This window comes from Lissotriton vulgaris, chromosome 6 (genome assembly GCF_964263255.1).
Source record: "Lissotriton vulgaris chromosome 6, aLisVul1.2, whole genome shotgun sequence".
In the NCBI taxonomy this organism is placed as follows: Eukaryota; Metazoa; Chordata; class Amphibia; order Caudata; family Salamandridae; genus Lissotriton; species Lissotriton vulgaris.
In genome coordinates, this window is record NC_141694.1 from 1,258,832,756 (window position 1) to 1,258,852,075 (window position 19,320).

The window sequence follows — 19,320 nt, forward strand, 5'->3', positions numbered from 1 at the left end:
GACTGATTTTCAGCGGCTAGAATTTTGGTAGAAAAGTAGGCGTTCTTGGTCACCAAGATAGATTTTTTGTACTGGGCCAAAAGAGTAATGTACTGTTTTCTAAGTATTGGACAGTAGCCGCGCCTCCAAGTGCGTTCTGCCTGACGGACGTTAAGTTTTTGATCTTTAAGTTCTTGGTTGAACCAACGATTGGCGTCGTTGGTACGTTTGGATGATACAAAGTCGCAACCTGAACAGAGCCAAGAGTTGATGGAATCAGCTTGTTCAAGAGATGACAACCCGTGAAGATGTGGGCGGGAGGCGGAAAGTGTGGCAGACAGGGAGGTCACATCTACGTGGTTCCAGGAGCGCGCCCAAATGTTTTTAGGGAGGGAGGACTTACTAACTGAGCTGATGGGTAATGAAAAGGAAATGAGAAAATGATCAGACCAGGTGCAAGAGGAAATGATCAAAGACGACACCGGACAGTTGAGGGACCAAATCTGGTCTAGGATGTGGCCCTGACAGTGGGTTGGGGAATGCACAGCAGGGGAAAAATTAAGAGAGCGAAGAGACTCCGAAAATTCTTTCGATGTTGAGCATTCGGCCGGATCTGAGGGCCAAAAGTTGAAGTCTCCTAAAACCAAGATGGCTGAGTTGTTAACGACTAGGGTTGCCATCAGGTCTTGGAAGCTCGGCAGAAAAAGTTGAGGAGAAGAGGGAGGGCGGTACATCAGCACACAGGTGAGCGGAGTACTGAAAGAGAGTGTACGGGCAACCAAAAAATCTGATGAACCAATAGGGGAGAAAGATAAAGATTGGAAAGCGATTTCTCTGCGGGCGATCAGGGCAACGCCCCCGCCCGGTTTGCCGGGGGTACGGTCGGCACGAAGTGCATAATATGATGCAAGAAGCATGGCTAGTAAAGAGGGAAGGGAACTGTCACTAAACCAAGTCTCCGTAAGGAACAGTAGGTCGGGTTTGTGCAGGTCCAATAGGGTAAAAAGTTCATGATAATGCTTAACAGCTCACCTGGTGTTAAGGTAATAAGCAGATAGAGTGGTGATGGCAGGGCGGACTAACAGCGTAGAGCAGGAGGAGTTGGTGGGTGAAGACCGCGAGAGGGAATGGGGGGGGGGGGGCGGATGGAGGGGTCAATCCCAATCTGTTAATACATGCTGTTACAGTATCATCCAGAGGCCACGAGCCCTGTAGGTTGAGTAGCTGTGCAGAAGAATATTGTATGAAATGGGCAGAGCGGCTGGCCCCTGGTCCCGGTCGGACGCGGATGGGCGCAGACGGGCTTGCCTTAGGCGCTCCCGCTGCGCTCGTCCGCTGCACTTCCGACAGATGCACATATTATAGTAGAAGGGGGGTGTGGCCTCGAAGGGGCGTGGCCTGGGTGCACGCCGGAGATGGCGGCCGCAAATGTTTGTGGATCCTAAGGTCCGCGACAGCGTTCAAATCGGCTGTGCGGGATGGGAGAGGATTGGCTTCTGCCTCAAGAGTGGCGAAAGTAAGGTGATGATAAAATACAATTTAAATCAAGTGACTCTCAAAATTTTAAAAACCGCACCTAAAGCTCCCGGCTTCCGCCTCAGGAGTAGGTTCAATGTGGACGCTAGTTTTCAGCGCCTTTTTATGCTGGGCGGGGGGGGGCGCGTGGCCTCAAAGGGGCGTGGCCTGGGTGCACGCCAGAGATGGCGGGCGCAAATGTTTGTGGATCCTAAGGTCCGCGACAGCGTTCAAATCGGCTGTGCGGGATGGGAGTGGATGGGCTTCTGCCCCAAGAGTGAGCGAAAGTAAGGTGATGATAAAATACAATTTAAATCAAGTGACTCTCAAAATTTTAAAAAAGCGCACCTAAAGCACCTAGCAAGGAAGACATGGATTGAGCTTCCCCATTATCTCCGGACCTCCCCTTCTGTTCCAGAGTTTTGAAGAGATGGGGAGCCCCTGAAGACCTGGCTATTCAGCTAATCAACTGGACAGTGCCATCAGCTGTATACCCTCACGGGTGACAATAAGTGCTCTACAAATCTACTGATTGATTGATGCTGAGAGGCCGTATGGAGTGAATGCCTGTTGTTTGTGGCAACACATTTGAAGGGAATCTATGTCTAGCTAATTTGAGGAACATCAAAGTAAATATATTGATGCACCCTGTATGAACGTTTGTTGTTTTTATTCCTTAGTATAGTCATTGAAAGAGCATGCCTAGAAATAACCATTACCAAAAACCCATTTTCTATGCATGTTATCAAATTCTCAAGATTTTCATATTCAGTTATTGTTCCTGTGGCTGGACACTTTTTTGATTAATATAATTATTTGAATTCTCCCTGGAATACGGATACTGGCTCAGCTAGTCCAAGGCAGTAGAATGATCACACTAAGTATTCTTATTTGCCTGTGTTCCAGGTTCAATGAAGGTCTGGAAGCCAGCAGTTGTAATTGTCCTTTTGGTCTTCCTATAGGGGTGCTTATAGATGTATTTGCCACATGCTCAGTAGTAAAAGCTATTAATTGCCTGTTCTCCTTGTCTTATCCCCTCACATACAAAGTAGTCAATTAATTGGTTATGCTCTCAGTACATGGTTTTAACTAATGTTAACAAACTTTACAGTGGGCAATAGTGGATAATACCTTAAAATCAGCTCTGGAGAAGAACTCTCAGGACACTCTTAATCATTAGTGAACCCACGAATATGGGCAGTGAGATCATAGTGCAATTACAAAAAAGAAAATAAAGATGCACGAATGTAGTACCAATAAATAGCACACACTGCATAGCCAGACTAATGTTTAGGAAAACGTGCCTCACTTTGCACATGTCAAGATATACCTCACCTTTCTCTGCAAAATTATGTGACTTTCATTAATCTTACAAGTTTACAGTTTGTTTTGAATTAGTATATTTCACTAGGGTCCACCTCTTTCCATTGGCTATGAACCGGCCCAGTCCCTTACATACTAACAAGGTGAACATGTATCCTTGCTGCCAGAAAAATACTTTATACAGTCTATTTATACTCATGGAATGTCTATAGGCAAACGAGCCAAATACACTGCTCTGACACAGGTCTCTAAAGCCTTTAAACCCTTAAAGGTACCATGGCTAAAGATATGACTTTACAGCTAAATCATTTTGTCAGCTCCTATGTCACATGTTTTACTTGAAACTAGGTTGCTGGCAACAAACTCTGTGTGATCATGGTCCTACTTAAACTTTAGTGCCACTAAAAGGTTTAATGAGAGTCTTTCGTGGTGGTCATGGAGGGGGAGTTTGGAGTGGAAAGTGAAAATGGGTCTTAAAGTATATTTTGCCTGATGCAATTTTTACTTTTACAGCAGCCACAGTGGTTCCCCACAGGCACAATAATGAGCGAGAGCCGAAGCCTCCTACCTTATTCTGGCGAAAGGGTGAGACGGGACATCAAAGGCCACCATGTGTTTGAGCATTTCCTTCACCATGTGTTTGAGTATTTTCTTCGCATCAGTACATTTTATTTTTTGGTTTTCTTTCAATGTGTAGTCGAAAAAAACAGTAATTTCTTGCCATGGTATACAATCTGCTCTATCATACATTGCCTTATCTTACTGCCGCATCCCTCAATGGATTTTACCCAACAGTGATTACATCTTTATCTGCCACATGCATCAACATTTGGATTTGCAATTTCTAAATAGCGATTTTTAAGGAATTGCTATTTTGGAATCGCAAATCCCTATGCATGCAGAAATCTCAAAATAAATTGTGATTCCTTAACATCATCTAATAGCGATTTGCAAATTGTGAAATGCTATTAGGGAATGTTACTCCATCCATTCCTATGACCCTACAGGCCCATAGGAATGAATGGAAATGCATTCGCAAATTGTGATTACCAAATTGGTAATCGCAAATTGCGAATGCAATTCCAAGGGTGCCAGGGGGCTTAAGGCCCCCCTGATGCACCCCTCAAAAAAGGGAACAGTGCTCATGTGGCGCAAACACCCGCCCTAAGGGCATGTATGTGCACCACATCTCAATTTAAAAAAGGCACATTTGTGCATTTTTCAAAGAATGCACAAATTACCATCAACTTGAAGTTGAGGGTAATTAGCATTTCCTAAAGGCACACTTTGCAATTAAGAAAGAGCTGATGCATCGCCTTTAGGGAATTGCAAATTGACATTCCCTAAATGCATTAGCTATTTAGGTAATCGCAAAAAATTGCGATGACCTAATTTGCAAATGGGAATGACTTCATGCATCGGAAAAGGCCGGTTTCCGGTCGCAAATGGGCCGAATCCCAGAATCAAACCGTTTGCGACTGGAAAAAAGGTGGCACAAAGTTCTTTGAGTTTTGGCATAAAGTTTCCAAAGGTTTGTTAACTTCAAATGAATGATGTTTCATCAAGGTTAATAAAGGCCACTAATTGATTCTTTACATAGATGACTATTTACAATGTATATTTCTCAAGACAGCATAGTTTATGCAATAGTACTATATACACACAGCCAAAATGTATGAGGAAGTTTTATGTTAATCACTTCTGCTTCTTTCTTTTTTGATTCCAACGTTACCAGCTAAACTAGGCATTCACACTCTCAATATAAAAGACACCACGATCTTCTGGGTAAATTATATAAATTCCAAGCAAACCTTTGAAACTGTTTATCTCATCACCACCAGAAAGCAAGCTTTCTCTTACTAGAGTAGACCCAGACTGATGACTTGTACAAACTTCAGCTCCTATTTACTTTAGCGCAGTTGAAGTTTGTAAAACTTATATGACACCTTCAACTGCACTAAAGTAAATAGGACCTTCCCTAGCTTTGTAAATACATATTTAATGGCAGTACCCATCTTAATGTCATTGACAAGTAGAAATATGGTGTCCTTTACATATATTTTACAAACAAGTCTATGAGAATTATGATGCCTTTTGTGATACAACGTTTGGAATACAACATTTTCAGAAATATATGCAGTTAATTTTATGCCCTCTGCCAGAGCCACCAAACTCTACCATCACTATTACCAAGATCTACTGACTTAATTTTATTATTTTTACTCCTTAATGTTAAGACCAGGACATGGTATTGAAAGACCAGAAATTATGGGCACACTACAAAAGTGCACACAAATTAAACCTCTAAAAGCTGGAAATACTAAACTAAAGATCACAGCCTATGCAGACGATATCGCAGTCTATGCAATCAACCCAGAGGAAGCTGCAATTAGTATTAAGGTAGAAGCATACAGATTTTGCAAAGTTGCAGGGTACAAATTGAATGCTGACAAAACTCAGGTACTTACCACTGTCGGGGTTCAGAACTCCATTATCGGATCTTGTGTCACTATAACTTACTTGGGAGTAAAGATAACGGCTAAGATTAATCAGATCATTGATTTAAATTATGTACCCTTGCTAAAAGAAACTATTAAATTGTTAAGAATTTGGCATAGGCTCCCTATAGGCCTGTTAGGCAGATATAACTTGATCAAAATGAAAATATTGCCTACATTTCTATTTTTGTTTCGTTCTATTCCTTTGAAAGTCCCCAACATATTTTTTCAAAAATTAGAGGGGTTTTTTAGTAGTTTTATTTGGGGATATAAAAAACTGAGGAGGGCGATTGAGCTGCTTAAAGCTACATATGATCAAGGTGGGCTTGGATTCCAAGATTTCAAAGACTTTTTCTGCGCCACTTTTAAGGGTCGCTTACGTAGTTTGGTTGGTCTAGATCAGACTGATTTTGTCTTCACATTTATGCTGGGGAACCAGAGGGATACATTTTTATATGGAATTAGAGATCCAAACTATTTTAAAAGGGTAAAATTTAAGACCGTTAAGGATATTGTATATATTTGGCAAGCAATGTCTACTAGGTGCAATCTACTGATATTCCATAAAAACTACCCATTGTGAGGGATCCCACTTTTCCTGAGGTAGTTAGGGATCAAGCGGGTAAAATTTGGGCGAACTATGGAGTAAACTGCTTTGGCGATTTATATAATGATAGAGGTATTAAATAATTTGAAAATTTAAGACTGGCCTATAAACTTCCGGCCCATTTTTTAAAAATATTTGCAGATTAAGGATTATCTTGCTTCTAATGTGGCCGTAAAAGAAATAAAACATTCAACAGTCTGGGATTGTATTTATAGGGAGAAGTCTAAATCTCTCATTGGCTCCATGTATGCTCTTCTACATAGTTTCAGACCATTGGGCAATGAGAAATTAGTTGGACTCAAACCTTGGGGATAATGGTCTCACCTAGAATGATAGAACAGGTATTAGGCTATGTTAAAGACTCTGCCCATTCTGTTAGCTTACAGCTCCAGCAAACACGTATTACTTGCATGATGTATTACACTCCGGCTAGAATAGCTAAATGGGCCCAGGGAAATAAGATGGGGGATAAGATAAAATGCCCAAAATGTGGACTGTATGTGCTAACTGAAAATATATGTTTATGGAATGTCCAGAATTGAATAGGTACTGGAGGAAAATCGAGCAAATACTTTATTGTAAAATAGGATTGGATCACCCACTCACGGATCTTGAAATTATGTTGGGATATAAAGATGGTAATCCGGCAGTAGCGCGTCTCTTTACGATTCTAATGGCTACAGCTAGGCTGGCTATTGCCATGGCATGGGTCTCTACTACACCACCGGTGGCAGAGGATTGGTGGGCGATTATCAGAGATACTTATGGTGTAGAGGCAACTCTGGCAAAGGCAAGTGGCATCAAATCGTTAGTTAAATTAGAGGTGCTGTGGGGCCATTGGCCCTGGATGGCTTAAGGTAGCTGGATTTGGCTAAATATGAAATAAGAAGTGTTTCCCCCCAAAAAACATTTTGCTTACATATGCTATGTAACTGTGAAATTTCAATTTGTTTACTCTCTTTTGTTTCTCTCTATTTTCTTGCCTATGTATTAATATGTTTGCTTATTCATATTAATTTATTTGTTTATCCCATTCGCTGCGGGGGTAATTTCCCCGCTGTGCTGAGGGGGAGGGAGGCGCGCACATCGCTCCCATGCTCATGATGAGCTGAGCTCGTCATGAGCTACAGTGCTCCTGTGCTCATGAGGAGCTCAGCTCGTCACAGGTGCATTGGTTCCCGTGGAACGCTCAGCACAGCAGGGGAATTCTCCCCGCACCTGAGCGTTCCACGGCCCATGACGAGCTGAGCTCGTCATGAGCATGGAAAAGTTTATGTCAACTGTATGAACATGCACTATCTGATGGAAAGTAAAAAGTTTATTTTAAAAAAAGGAATCATTTTAGAAGAGAAATCAGAAAGACTGGGGTCCTGAATAGAAGGATCCAAGCCAAACTAAGTCAAAAACCATCAAAACACCAGTTTGGGGGCAACCATGTAGTCAGATTCCACCTTCCTACAGTAAGGAGTGGTGAACTTATAAGTTACTCCACACTCCTGTCACAGGGACTTCATATACTTAGAAATGAAGTTTGTACCTTGGTCTGACACCACCTCTCTGGGAAACCCCACATGGAAGAGAATCCCCATCAGTGCACGTCTCACCACGGGGGCCGTCAATGTCCTGAGAGGGATGGCTTCCGGGTACCGGGTAGCATGATCCACCAAGACCAGGATAAAACTGTTGCCCATGGCTGTCTTGGGGTCCAGAGGCCCCACAATGTCAACACCCACCCTTCCAAAGGGGTTGCTAATCACAGGGAAGGGCTGGAGAGGAGCCTTGTGCTTCCTCCCACTCTTCCCACTTGCCTGGCAAGTTTGACAAGTCCTAAAATGAGTATCTGAACTCTTGCACATCTGGGGCCAATAAAAGTGGGTGACAAGCTTTTCAACAGTCTTGTCCTACCCCAGATGTCCAGCTAACGGTACATCATGAGCCAAACCCAGAAGGAAGGCTCTGAAGCGCTGGGGTACCACCAGCACACGGGCTGACCCAGGCTCAGCAGCATTAGGCTCGCTATACAGTAGGTCATTCTCCCAGAAGATCCAATGTGATCCAGACTGATCACCTGCTGCCTGGCTTGAAGCCAACCCACAAGAGATGGGCACTTCTTCTGTTCTACACAGAATTCCTCCCTGGGTCAGCTCAGAAGGTCCCTCATTTCTGCAACTTGCTCCCCTGTCGGTTCCAGGGCATCCCCCTCAAGGTATGCCTCCTCCTGGACCGTGGGAACAATGGGGGCTGGTTTCTCATGCCTCCTACCTCTTCTCTTTAAGGCTGGTACCTGGGCCATACTTTCAGGCTCCAGGACCTCTTGAGCACCCCTACTGGCTGCCATAGACCGAGTGGTCACACACTCCCACTCAGGCAAACCCAACATCTCTAAATGAAACCTTCTCTCCACCTTAGCCTAAGGAGAGCTGTCTAAATCATTGCCCAACAGACAATCCACATGCATGGCTGACCTTACAGTTACTTGGAGAGTACCTGAAACCCCCCACTCAAAGGAAACCTGAGCCACCTTGCAGTGGCTCTCTGTGTTGTCAGCGGCAACAACTAGGTAACATGCATTTGGGACCACCTGCTCTTCATACACCAGCTGACTGCTGACAGCTGTCAAACTGGCCCCGGTGTCTCTCAGAGCCTTCTCCCTATGGCCATTCGTGGTCACCCACTGCCTGTACTTTTTGGTGTTATCAGGCAGCTGGATTCTGGGGACCACCTCACAATCTTTTAAAGAGACAAGGGACATTTCTGCGTGACCCCACGCACCTTGGGCACCCATCTCTTCCCCTCCCAGGGCTACACTCGCCACCTGACGGAGTGGTGTACAGGGTGGTGCATTGTGATCCTTCTGGGGTCACTGGGGATCATACCAGCGGTTGCCTACTTGTTTACACTGAAAGCATGTAGGGGGCCCCCTGTGAACAGGTTTACCTGTCAGGGGCTCAACCTCTTCTCAGGGGGAGGCTGGGAACCCTTACATTGGTTCCCTTGGGAATTACTTTGGGGCCCTTTCTGGAACTTCCTCGGTTTACCCTTGTCCCACCCACTCTTCTGCTTGGGACACTTTACCAACCTTGGTGGAGTCTCCCACATGACCCTTATGGTCCCGGGTATTCACCCAACGGTCCGCCTCCTCAGCGAGCTTCCTAGGGTTAGTTAGCTTGCTATCAATTAGGTGCTCGCGTAGCTCTGGAAAACAATTACCAGACAAGTGCTCCCATGCAAATAAATCATAGAGTTCCTCAAAAGTACTCACTTTGCTACCCTTCACCCAACCATCCATAGCTCTGCAAAATAAAGACACATATTCTACCCAGGTGGTAGCCTCCAGCTTGTTACAATTCCTGAACCTCTATCTATAGAGTTCTGGGCTCAATCCATACCTTGTCATCAGGGCTTCCTTCATGTGGGCATAAAGCATCCTACTCTCACTGGGAAGGTCTTACAATGTATCCCTCCCATCACTAACAAAGCGTCCCCACATTCCTGCTCCCCAAACCTTCTCAGGGACCCGGTGGCCCAACATTGCCATTTCATAGGCTGCAAACCACTGCCCAATATCTTCATGCTTATGGAAATCTTTGATGACATCCTTTGGGAAATATACCCTGCCTTCTGCAGGCACAGATGATGCGCTGCCACCAGAGGGACTCAATTCAAAACTTTTAGCCTTAAGCTTCAATTCCCTCAAAAATCTTTCATGTGCTAATTTTTCTTTTTCCTTTTCAAAAGCTATTCTGTTATTCTAAAGCTCCAACTTCTTACTTTCTAGGTCCTTTTGACTCTCCAACTTTAGCTTAGCCATCTCCATTCTATGCAATCTATTTCTCTCTCTGTCCTCCAGCTGTCCTGGGGACATGCCCTTGGAAGAAACACTGCTGCTAATGGGGGAATACACTCTCTCCCTGGCTGGACCCAATGGCCAATCCAGCTGCCGTTCTGCATTCTCAGCCTCCTCTGTAGGCTCTTCCACATGCTCAGAGGCATTTCTTGCTTCCACCCAGGCCCTCAGCGCCTCTTGGAACTCATTCTTCTTGGTGAGGCCTGGAGTAGCAACTTTACATTTTCTACAGAAGGCTTTCAGCTGTTTTACATTGTAGGCCTCCAACCTTTCTTCCTCAAAATCTATATCCATCAATATGAACTGGCAGTGTTTAGTAAAAATAACAGTTCCAAGGAAAAATAATTCTACCCAAAAAATGTATATGGTTGCGTTTGGTCTGCACTCACTAGTAGTGCACAACAATCACTGTATATGAGTCACAAATGGAAGTCCAAATCATCACCGCTGACCACAAATGTTAGAACTGGGTGTCTTTAATTGGCAATGGCTTATACCTTTGTCCAAATCGGGACTCTTGCTTCTAGTTAGAGTAAGGGGCTACACTCCTAAAATAACCCCTGCTCAACCCTGTGGTAGCTTGGCACGAGCAGGAAGGCTTATCTCAGAGGCAGTGTGTAAAGCATTTGTGAACACACACAGTAATACAGTGAAAATGCTACAGATGGACACAATACAGGTTTTATAAGAATAAGTATTCTTTATATAGACATAACACAAGACCCAAACAACAAAAATCCACAGTACAGAAGTAAGAAAATGACTTTAAGTTGGTAGAAATAACTCAGTTCACTTTAGATGGTAAATGCGACACATTTCTCACAAAGTACCATTGGATGCATCACGCAAGATAAACAAAAGGTTTGCAGGGAGAATGATGCATCTGTTCCATGCTTCGAGGTAGGTGATGTGTCTGTTCCTCACTGTTTGCGCGAAGTAGGCGATGCGTCTGTTCCTTACCGGAGAGGTGGAGATGCGACGATCTCGTGGTGCGTCCCGGTTGCGATGCAACAAGATGGCGCCTTGATGCGATGCAACAATCCAGTGCGATGCAGGAAGATGGTGTCCTTGATGCGATGCGACGACGTGAAGACGATGCGTGCATTCCCGACGGCCGTGAGGCGACTTTGTAACTTTAGGGAGCCACGACAGGCCCTGCGACACGCTTCTCCGGTGATGCGACGGCAACCCTTGCGGTAGCGACACACTTCTCCAGTGATGTGACGACACACAGTTGCGACTGAGACATGCTTCTCCTGTGATGTGACGGTGACCCTTGTGGTGGCGGCATGATTTTTTAATGATGCAACAGCTGCGGATGCGACATGCTTCTTCTCGTTGAGTCGCACTTCCAGCTCCCAACAACACGCAGGCTTCTGCAGACATAAATAATTCCCAGCAAGGAAATTCAGAGGGGGGAGCTGGTGGTGAAGTCTTGTATCCCTGAGACTTCAGCAGGAGGCAAGCACAGTTCAAGCCTTTGGAGATTCTTCTTCAAGATGATAAACGTTGCAAATAAAAGTCTGTCTCATTTCCTTGGCAATAAAGAAACCGCTGCAGACCACCCCAGGAATTACATCTAAAGTTCGGGGTCTGGGCCCCCTTTTTTATACACACAAATCCTTTGTCTCTGAAGGCAGAGAGTGTCTGTACCGGGTCCAAACCAGTTCTGGGTGCATTCTGCCAGTCCACAACTTCTTCCTTTCTTAGTGTGGGCCTGGGTTATCAGACTCACCACAGGAGGTGGAACCAGCATTGTGGAAGGCAGACACAGCCCAATTCAGGCCCAGGTGCTACTCCTCCCACCACTCCCAATGCAGATAGGTCTATTTAGCCTGTGCTGACTCACCCAGCCCCTGTCACTCACAAACCAGACATGGAATACACAACTTAGCAGAGGGAGGGTTGGATGGTTAGGCAAGAAAATACCTACTTTCTAAAAGTGCTATTTTCAAACACAAAATCAACTTCACTAAAATATGTATTTTATCATTCTGAGTTCAGGTATACTAAATGTGTTTTTCTACCATGTTCCCTGGGACAGTTAGGATTATAAGATGTTATAATCAAACTGCCCATTCTGGCCTATGGGGACAGGTAGCCATGCAGTAGTGAACACGATATTGGCTATAATTCACTATCAGGACATGCTACACACATCAGGGCATGTCCTACCTTTCACACATAATGCAACCTGTCCTAGGGCCTACCTTAGGGGAATCTAACATGTATAAAAGGGAAGGGCTAGGGACTGGTTAGTGGGTGGACTTACCAAGTCGACATGGCAGTACTAGACTGCACACAGGCTCCGCAATGACAGGCCTGAAACACACTTTACAAGCTGTTTCTGTGGGTGGCACAATCAGTGCTGCAAGCCCACAAGCAGCATTTGATCCAAATGCCGTGGGCACACACAGTGCACTGTACTAGGGTCTGACAAGTAAATCAAATAAGCCAATCATGGAGTCACTAATACATTACAACAACAATTTACAATAGGGAGCACTTGCACTGGGGCACTGAATAGCAGTGACACAGTGCCCAAAGCATCTAAAACCAGCAAAAACATAAAGGGAGACTCACTCCAATAGTACCAGGTCTAACTATATATATATTCGGTGTTGTCGCAAAAAATGAGGATTAAATCTTGGCGTGCTGCGCCGAGAGTGTACGCCAATTCCCTCGGGGCCTTTCAGGCATAGAGTGACGCATAACAAAACACAATGGTTCAGCACTCCACACTAAGTAATATTTAGTCAATTACTTTTGATGAATCCGCTAAGTAGGGCTTAAAATTCTTTTATTCTGATTTCTTGATACATTTCTTGATGTATCAAGAAATCAGAATAAAAGAATTTTAAGCCCTACTAAGCGGATTCATCAAAAGTTATTGACTTACTATTACTTATTGTGGAGTGCTGAACCATTGTGTTTTGTTGTGGAATTTGGGGTGAATACCCTGGGGAGCCTAGGGGTATGTGGCTTCAGGTTCTTGGCACCCATATTTAGTGTACACAGGGGACCTAATTGTAGATAGGTGCAGTCATATTGCCTTGTACCCTTGGATCTTTTTTTGTTGTTGTTGATAGAGTGACGCATACGTTATGCATAAAAGAAGAAGTTTAGGTGGAAAGCAGCTCCTGTTAGAGCACTCTCAACACCAGCGACACTCTAGAACTGCTCACCTCAAATGTCTGTTTTTCCATCAAAGTTTTTAAGCATAGGATTAGCACAGTGCTATCCACGCCGAGATAGAAAATGACAAAGTCTTTTGCCATTTATACAGCAAAGTCTTTAAGCATAGGACTAGTACAGTGCTGTCTTGCCGAGCTGTAAAATGACAAAAGCCATTTATCACTCCAGCCACAATATTACAGCTTTGAATTGGTAAAATACCAACTTAAGCCAACCTGAAATAAGAAAAAGCAACACCTGACACAGTGTTTCGCTCTAATTAGAGCTCTTCAGAGAGTGATAGCTCTGTCCAGACAAAAGGGAGCACCCAGTATTAAGTCAAAACAAAACCCTTTCAGGCATAGAGTGACACATACATTATGCAAAAAAGAAGGAGAGAACTCTGGGTAGTTCCCAAGTTTAGGTGGAAAGCAGCTCCTGTTAGAGCACTCTCAACACCAGCGACACTCTAGATCTGCTCACCTCAAATGTCTGTTTTTCTATCAAAGTTTTTAAGCATAGGATTAGCACAGTGCTATCCACGCCGAGACAGAAAATGACAAAGTCTTTTGCCATTTAAACAGCAAAGTCTTTAAGCATAGGACTAGTACAGTGCTGTCCTTGCCGAGCTGTAAAATTACAAAAGCCATTTATCACTCCAGGCACAATATTACAGCTTTGAATTGGTAAAATACCAACTCAAGCCAACCTGAAATGAGTAAAAGCAACACCTGACACAGTGTTTCGCTCTAATTAGAGCTCTTCAGAGAGGTATCGCTTTGCCCAGACACAAGGGAGCACCCAGTATTAAGTCAAAACAAAACCCTTTCAGGCATAGAGTGACACATACATTATGCAAAAAAGAAGGAGAGAACTCTGGGTAGTTCCCAAGTTTAGGTGGAAAGCAGCTCCTGTTAGAGCACTCTCAACACCAGCGACACTCTAGATCTGATATCCAAGAAACTCCTCCAGAAAGAAGAAGAGGCCACAGCAGGGGAAACATGAGTTGCATCTTTATTCAAATCCACAAGCCTTGGCGATTCAAAACATCCATTGTGGCGAATGCATTTCGTCATCTGTGCCTTCTTCAGCACCGTGGGTGTAGCTAAACAAGAAGCAGGCGTGTGTCCCGGATTAAGTATCCAGCCCCCTCCTCATTGATGAAGAGCTGCTCCGCCCCCAAGGTAAGTACCAATCGCCTTATACCTCCTTCTAGCCGCCTCGTGGATGGCGCCTACAGGTCCCAGCATGCAATGTCCAATACTGGCAGGTATTGCGGGGAGTGGATCAGCGCTCAGATGTTGGTGAACCCCAAAGTCCATGTGACCTTAAAACAATGTGCCCCCTCGAGTCCCCAGACCGCATCAACCCCCATGCCACAGGAATCCTTTCGGCGGGGGCAAGGCAGGGAATCCACCTCGCCCAGCGTGATGTCGAGTGACTTCAACACCGCCCCATCTCCTCCCTGGCCTGGAGGTGGGCCAAGGTTGTTCCGGTACCCTGGATTCCAACTACATTCCACCGAAGCGGAGACCAGCAAGTCCAAGGCCTTTTGAAGATACGGGGGCCTCTTAAGCACGACACTGGAGCTCGCACTGCAAAATGTCCAAGAAACTCCTCCAAAAAGAAGAAGAGGCCACAGCAGGGGAAACGTGAGATGCATCTTTATTCAAAACCACAAGCCATGGCGATTCAAAACACCCATTGTGGCGAATGCATTTCGGCGTCTGTGCCTTCTTCAGCGCCGAGGGTGTACCAAAACAAGAAGCAGGCGTGTATCCCGGATTAAGTATCCAGCCCCCTCCTGATTGATGAAGAGCTGCTCCGCCCCCATATATATATATATATATATATATATATATATATATATATATATATATATATATATATATATATATCAAGACAATAAAGATGCTCCGTCTTTCGTTGCGATTGCTTCTGCCAAACAGAAATTCACGAACCACCGGAGATGTAGGAAATGTATTTTTTTATTGTCCTCAAACAAAAAAAGAGCGAGAGACAGAAAGAGAGAAAGAGAGAAAGAGAGAGAGAGAGAGAGAGAGAGAGAGAGAGAGAGAGAGAGAGATTGAGATCAATTTAGATATATCTCAAGCAAGAGATAGTCTTCTCATTAGATTTAGTAGATATTCAAACTACAGGAAATTATAAAAGCTGCCTTTTCTAGACAAATCACAATACAGGTAAAAACTATTCCCTTTTTTAATGCCCAGTGATTATCTTTCTACCTATCCAAGATTTGGGTCTCTAGACTGATCTTAGAGGAGACAGGTTGTAATAATGTTTAGTGCAGTCAGCTTTTGAAGTCTTTTTTGCCTAATGCCTGTTTTTTGGTATCTTTCGCAGCTACCCATTTGGCCTGCCACAGGTGGAATGACACATGGGAGCACCCAAATGGTTACGCACATACATCATGCTGCTGGGGGAGTAATGGTAGGTGAGAGGAGATGCTAGTAATTGAGTTGGAACTATGTCTTGAATGTTTCCCTTGTCCTTCCATGCTAGCGATGAAGAAATGGCCTTTAGAGTAGTTATTCAGCATGACACCTAACATTCACCTATTCCTTGTCTTGACCAAAAGTCACTCATTGCTATTCATGCTCACTTATCTTGGGACACATTTTTCAAAGAGCATTTTTTCCGGTGACCTTGCAGTACTTTCTCCCCCAAACAATAGAAATTTACATTGGATTCAATAAGCCTGTAAGAGTTCTGTTTTGCCTTGAACTTTATGTTGGCCGTTTTAAATGTTCCTGTCCCTAGTGACCCCACATAAAGGGGACAAATGGAATGCCATATTTGTCCTGGTAATAGCCATACCTTCTAGGATGCACTGAATGTTGCGGAACTGAAGATGACTGCAAAGTGATAACCTTGTGCCCTCTGCATATTTTGCAAATTGGAGCTTCAGTAACTTCTCCCTTGAAGGTACTGCTTTAAAGTGCAAAGGTCAACATAAGTGTGTTATATCTAGATGATGTGGGATTCTCTTCTAATGTTAAGATCTATTCAAAGTGAGTGAATCTTTAAAGATTCCTGATGCCAATAGCATTCCAGGTAAATGTTATTTCATCTACTATTCTGCATGAAATCATAAAGACCACCTTGATGATTATGTAGCTATTCCTTACTTAAGCTGAGTGATTTGGAAACTGTGGTGTAGTGATAGGAGAGGGATAATTTGTGGAGGGCAGAGATGGCGGTTACTGAAGGTGGGCCTTGTACTGGGTTGTGCCTGGCTCTCTTTTCTTTGTATTTACAGCTAAGAGTCTGGACATTCCAAGCCCGAATTACACAGAGGAGCAGCTACATGATGTTCAGTGTCATGCTATACAATTCTGAAGGAGACTGGGTAAGTAAGATGGGACGTCAGAGGGGAGAATTACTTATACATTTCTGTGTTTCCTTTATCCTCCATGGATGTATTTCTGTCACGTTAGTTGTGTGAGACACATTTAAAGCTGAAATCTGAAGGACAATCGTCAAATTGTGATTATGCAATTCAGGATGCTGAGCTCCACTATGATGAAGTATCTTGAAGCTGAACATTCACGAAGTAAACTGCTGCCACAACAATTTAGAGATACGCAGAAATACTGAGATGCTTTGATGAGCAAAAAGTCCTGTAGCAGGATAGCCATTTACATCTTTGCTATGTGTATGCAGAAGAGTGGCAAGATGCTTGATCTTCATGAATTAAAATACAAGCATGAATTGACAATTTTAACCCAAAATAAATATATAAGATTCTCTTGTGAAAAAGGGTATCCTCTAAGCCGAGCAAAGAGTTGTAGCATGACCAGTCTACAGAGCTTCTTTTTTGGGCAGCACATCTGTATTCTGTCTGATTACTGGTGATACAAAATCAGTTGTAAATAAACAAACTCTGATTAGCTATGAAATACAACTGATCCATCGTAAACAAAAGCAACATATTTCAATTTTATTCGCTAAAATACATGATTAGATTTAAATTTATTCATATGATCTGTCATAACGGGCAGGCTATAAGGTGTTATTTCAACTTTCCTTTTTTCTTTAAAAATTCAACATGAGTCAATCATAATCTTCCAACACATGCGCCATAAATGTCCATTTTAGCATTGCGTTTCATTCAAGAGCCTCCTTGTGCCTCAGGGACATGGGGTGCATGCAGGGAGCACTACATGTGCCCCCTGTGTGCATGCACCCCATTTCCTGCACGTCATTGTCATTCCATGCCATACCGTGCAGGAACTGTTTTTGGCGTTCCCATTGTGGTCCCCACTTTCGGAGGAACTGCAATGAGAACGTCAAATAATAGTTTTATAATTTGAGAGTGACCCCTTAGCACACCAGGGGAATGGAGTACTTTAAACAGTAAAAAAGGGGGATTTCTCCCCTTGGCGAGCAACTGAAGTTACACAGACATAATAGTTGTCTAGGTCAACTAAACACAGTAAATAGGTTTTGTATGCTATAATGCACCCACACAGTAACAGTATAGTTTTGTTATTTATTTAGTAAAAAATGTTTCTATATATTACATTGCTTAAAAATAAGCCATTGCGCGCCTTTTGAGTCGTAAAAAGAGGAGCACACAAGATTCAAGGCTATCGGGAGTGGGAGACTTTTTGGACTGTTTATCATCAGAAAAACGAGACCCATGCCATAAGAAGAACCCACCCCGCAATAGTTTTACTCTTACCCTTAAAGAATCACGAGATTGAGATTTGGAAAACAGTTATATTTTGGGGCAACTAATAAGGATTAACAGACAGCCCGTATACACAAAAGTTAAAGGAAGAATTGCAGAGGGCAGTGTCCATTTAAAAAAATAAGCAATAAGGTGAAACCTACAGTCAAAGAAAGAGCGGCTCATAGGAGAAGCGATTTTAAAATTAAGAAGGAACGCTTTAAGACTCAAAAGATGACGCAAGAGAAATCCTAGAGATACAACTAAGGGTGATGTAACCAGGAAATCTCTTTGCAAGTGGCAACCAACCAGTGCCCAGAAGCAGGAGAGACTGATCATTTAGTCTTGAAAAAGATGGCAGAGTATCAATAAAGGCTATCGAAACGCGTCGCCGCCATTGTTGCACAATCAAGAAACTAAATCTATCTTGTAGACAAGATATAAAACGGGTCCAGGTTTAAATTCTGTGAATACCAGGTTTCCAGTTGTGCTAAATGTAAAGACCTATAAGAAGTGTCTGTTTGTATCTCCCCCAATATGTTTCTTGTTTCTCTTTAATCAATTCATGTTGATGAAAATTATTTGTGATTTAATGTGTTTTTAACTATTATGTGTATAAAATGATGTTAATGAAATTGTAAACTGTTTTTATAATGGCTTGTTTTTAAGCAATATATATGTAATATATAGAAACATGTTTTACTAAATAAATAACAAAACTATACTGTTACTGTGTGGGTGCATTATAGCGTACAAAACCTATTTAATGAGTTTAGTTCACCTAGACAACTTTTATGTCTGTGTAACTTCAGTTGCTTGCCAAGGGAAGAAATCCCCCTTTCTTAACGTCAAATAATAGCCTGCCAAACACAAGAAATACTTGTAATCGGGCAGGTGGCCTGACCACGGGTTTGGTGGTGCGGCTGCAGGGCAAAACCGACGCTGCACTGCCAAACTCGTATCTGGCCCCACGATGGGACATAAGAGCTTGGCTAGCAAGGAACATATATATCAGAGAAAAAGATTTATGAGAGGCAGGATAATATGTAAACCCATGTTCTGCCATCTGAGAATATCGGCAGACATATCCACCAGAGCATAAGAACTTATTACATGCAACAAAACAGCCCTAGCTATTTCCTTTTAGCTACAGGTGCTTCTTGAAGAAGAAGAGTTTAGCCCTTGAATACTAAAAGATGAGTCTATCCACGGGTTAAGGATGATGTTGAAGTCCACGCAAATCATCAATGGTTCTGACCATTGATGTAGCTTAGAAAACAGACAATTAAAGACCACAGGTTCATCAGTGTTGGCCCAGTTGAGTACACATTGCATAGTGCATAATAGGCCCCTGTTGTCTGTTGCTATGAGCCATCATCCACCTATCCTGAGCCAGTAGGGCAATCCCTCTCTGAGAGAAGTGAAGCAAGCTGAGGATAGAACTTCATCCCAGAAATCATCAAGAGGGGAGGCGTGTTTATTCAAGAACTGAGTTTACTGTAGGCCAACTAAATGTGGATGAAGATAGCGTAGCACCTCTTTAATTAATTTTCGCTTATAAGATGCTTACATTTAATTGATATTCCACAAAAGAATATGAAGATACTGGTCAGGACCACACCCCAGGCTGAACCTTGACATTCTTGATTGAATAACTTGCACACCCTGAAAGAGAATAACAGCA

General features: G+C 43.3%; 1 protein-coding gene across 1 annotated transcript in view; it reads left to right on the forward strand.

The window, feature by feature from the left end:
* LOC147708725 (uncharacterized) overlaps nt 1–19,320 on the forward strand; it is a 249,884-nt gene that overhangs the window by 97,903 nt on the left and 132,661 nt on the right. Inside the window, exons 10-11 of the mRNA XM_086925771.1 lie at nt 3,331–3,402; nt 16,224–16,313. Coding sequence (XP_086781897.1) covers nt 3,331–3,402; nt 16,224–16,313 — 162 coding nt within the window. The remainder of the gene's footprint in view (nt 1–3,330; nt 3,403–16,223; nt 16,314–19,320) is intronic.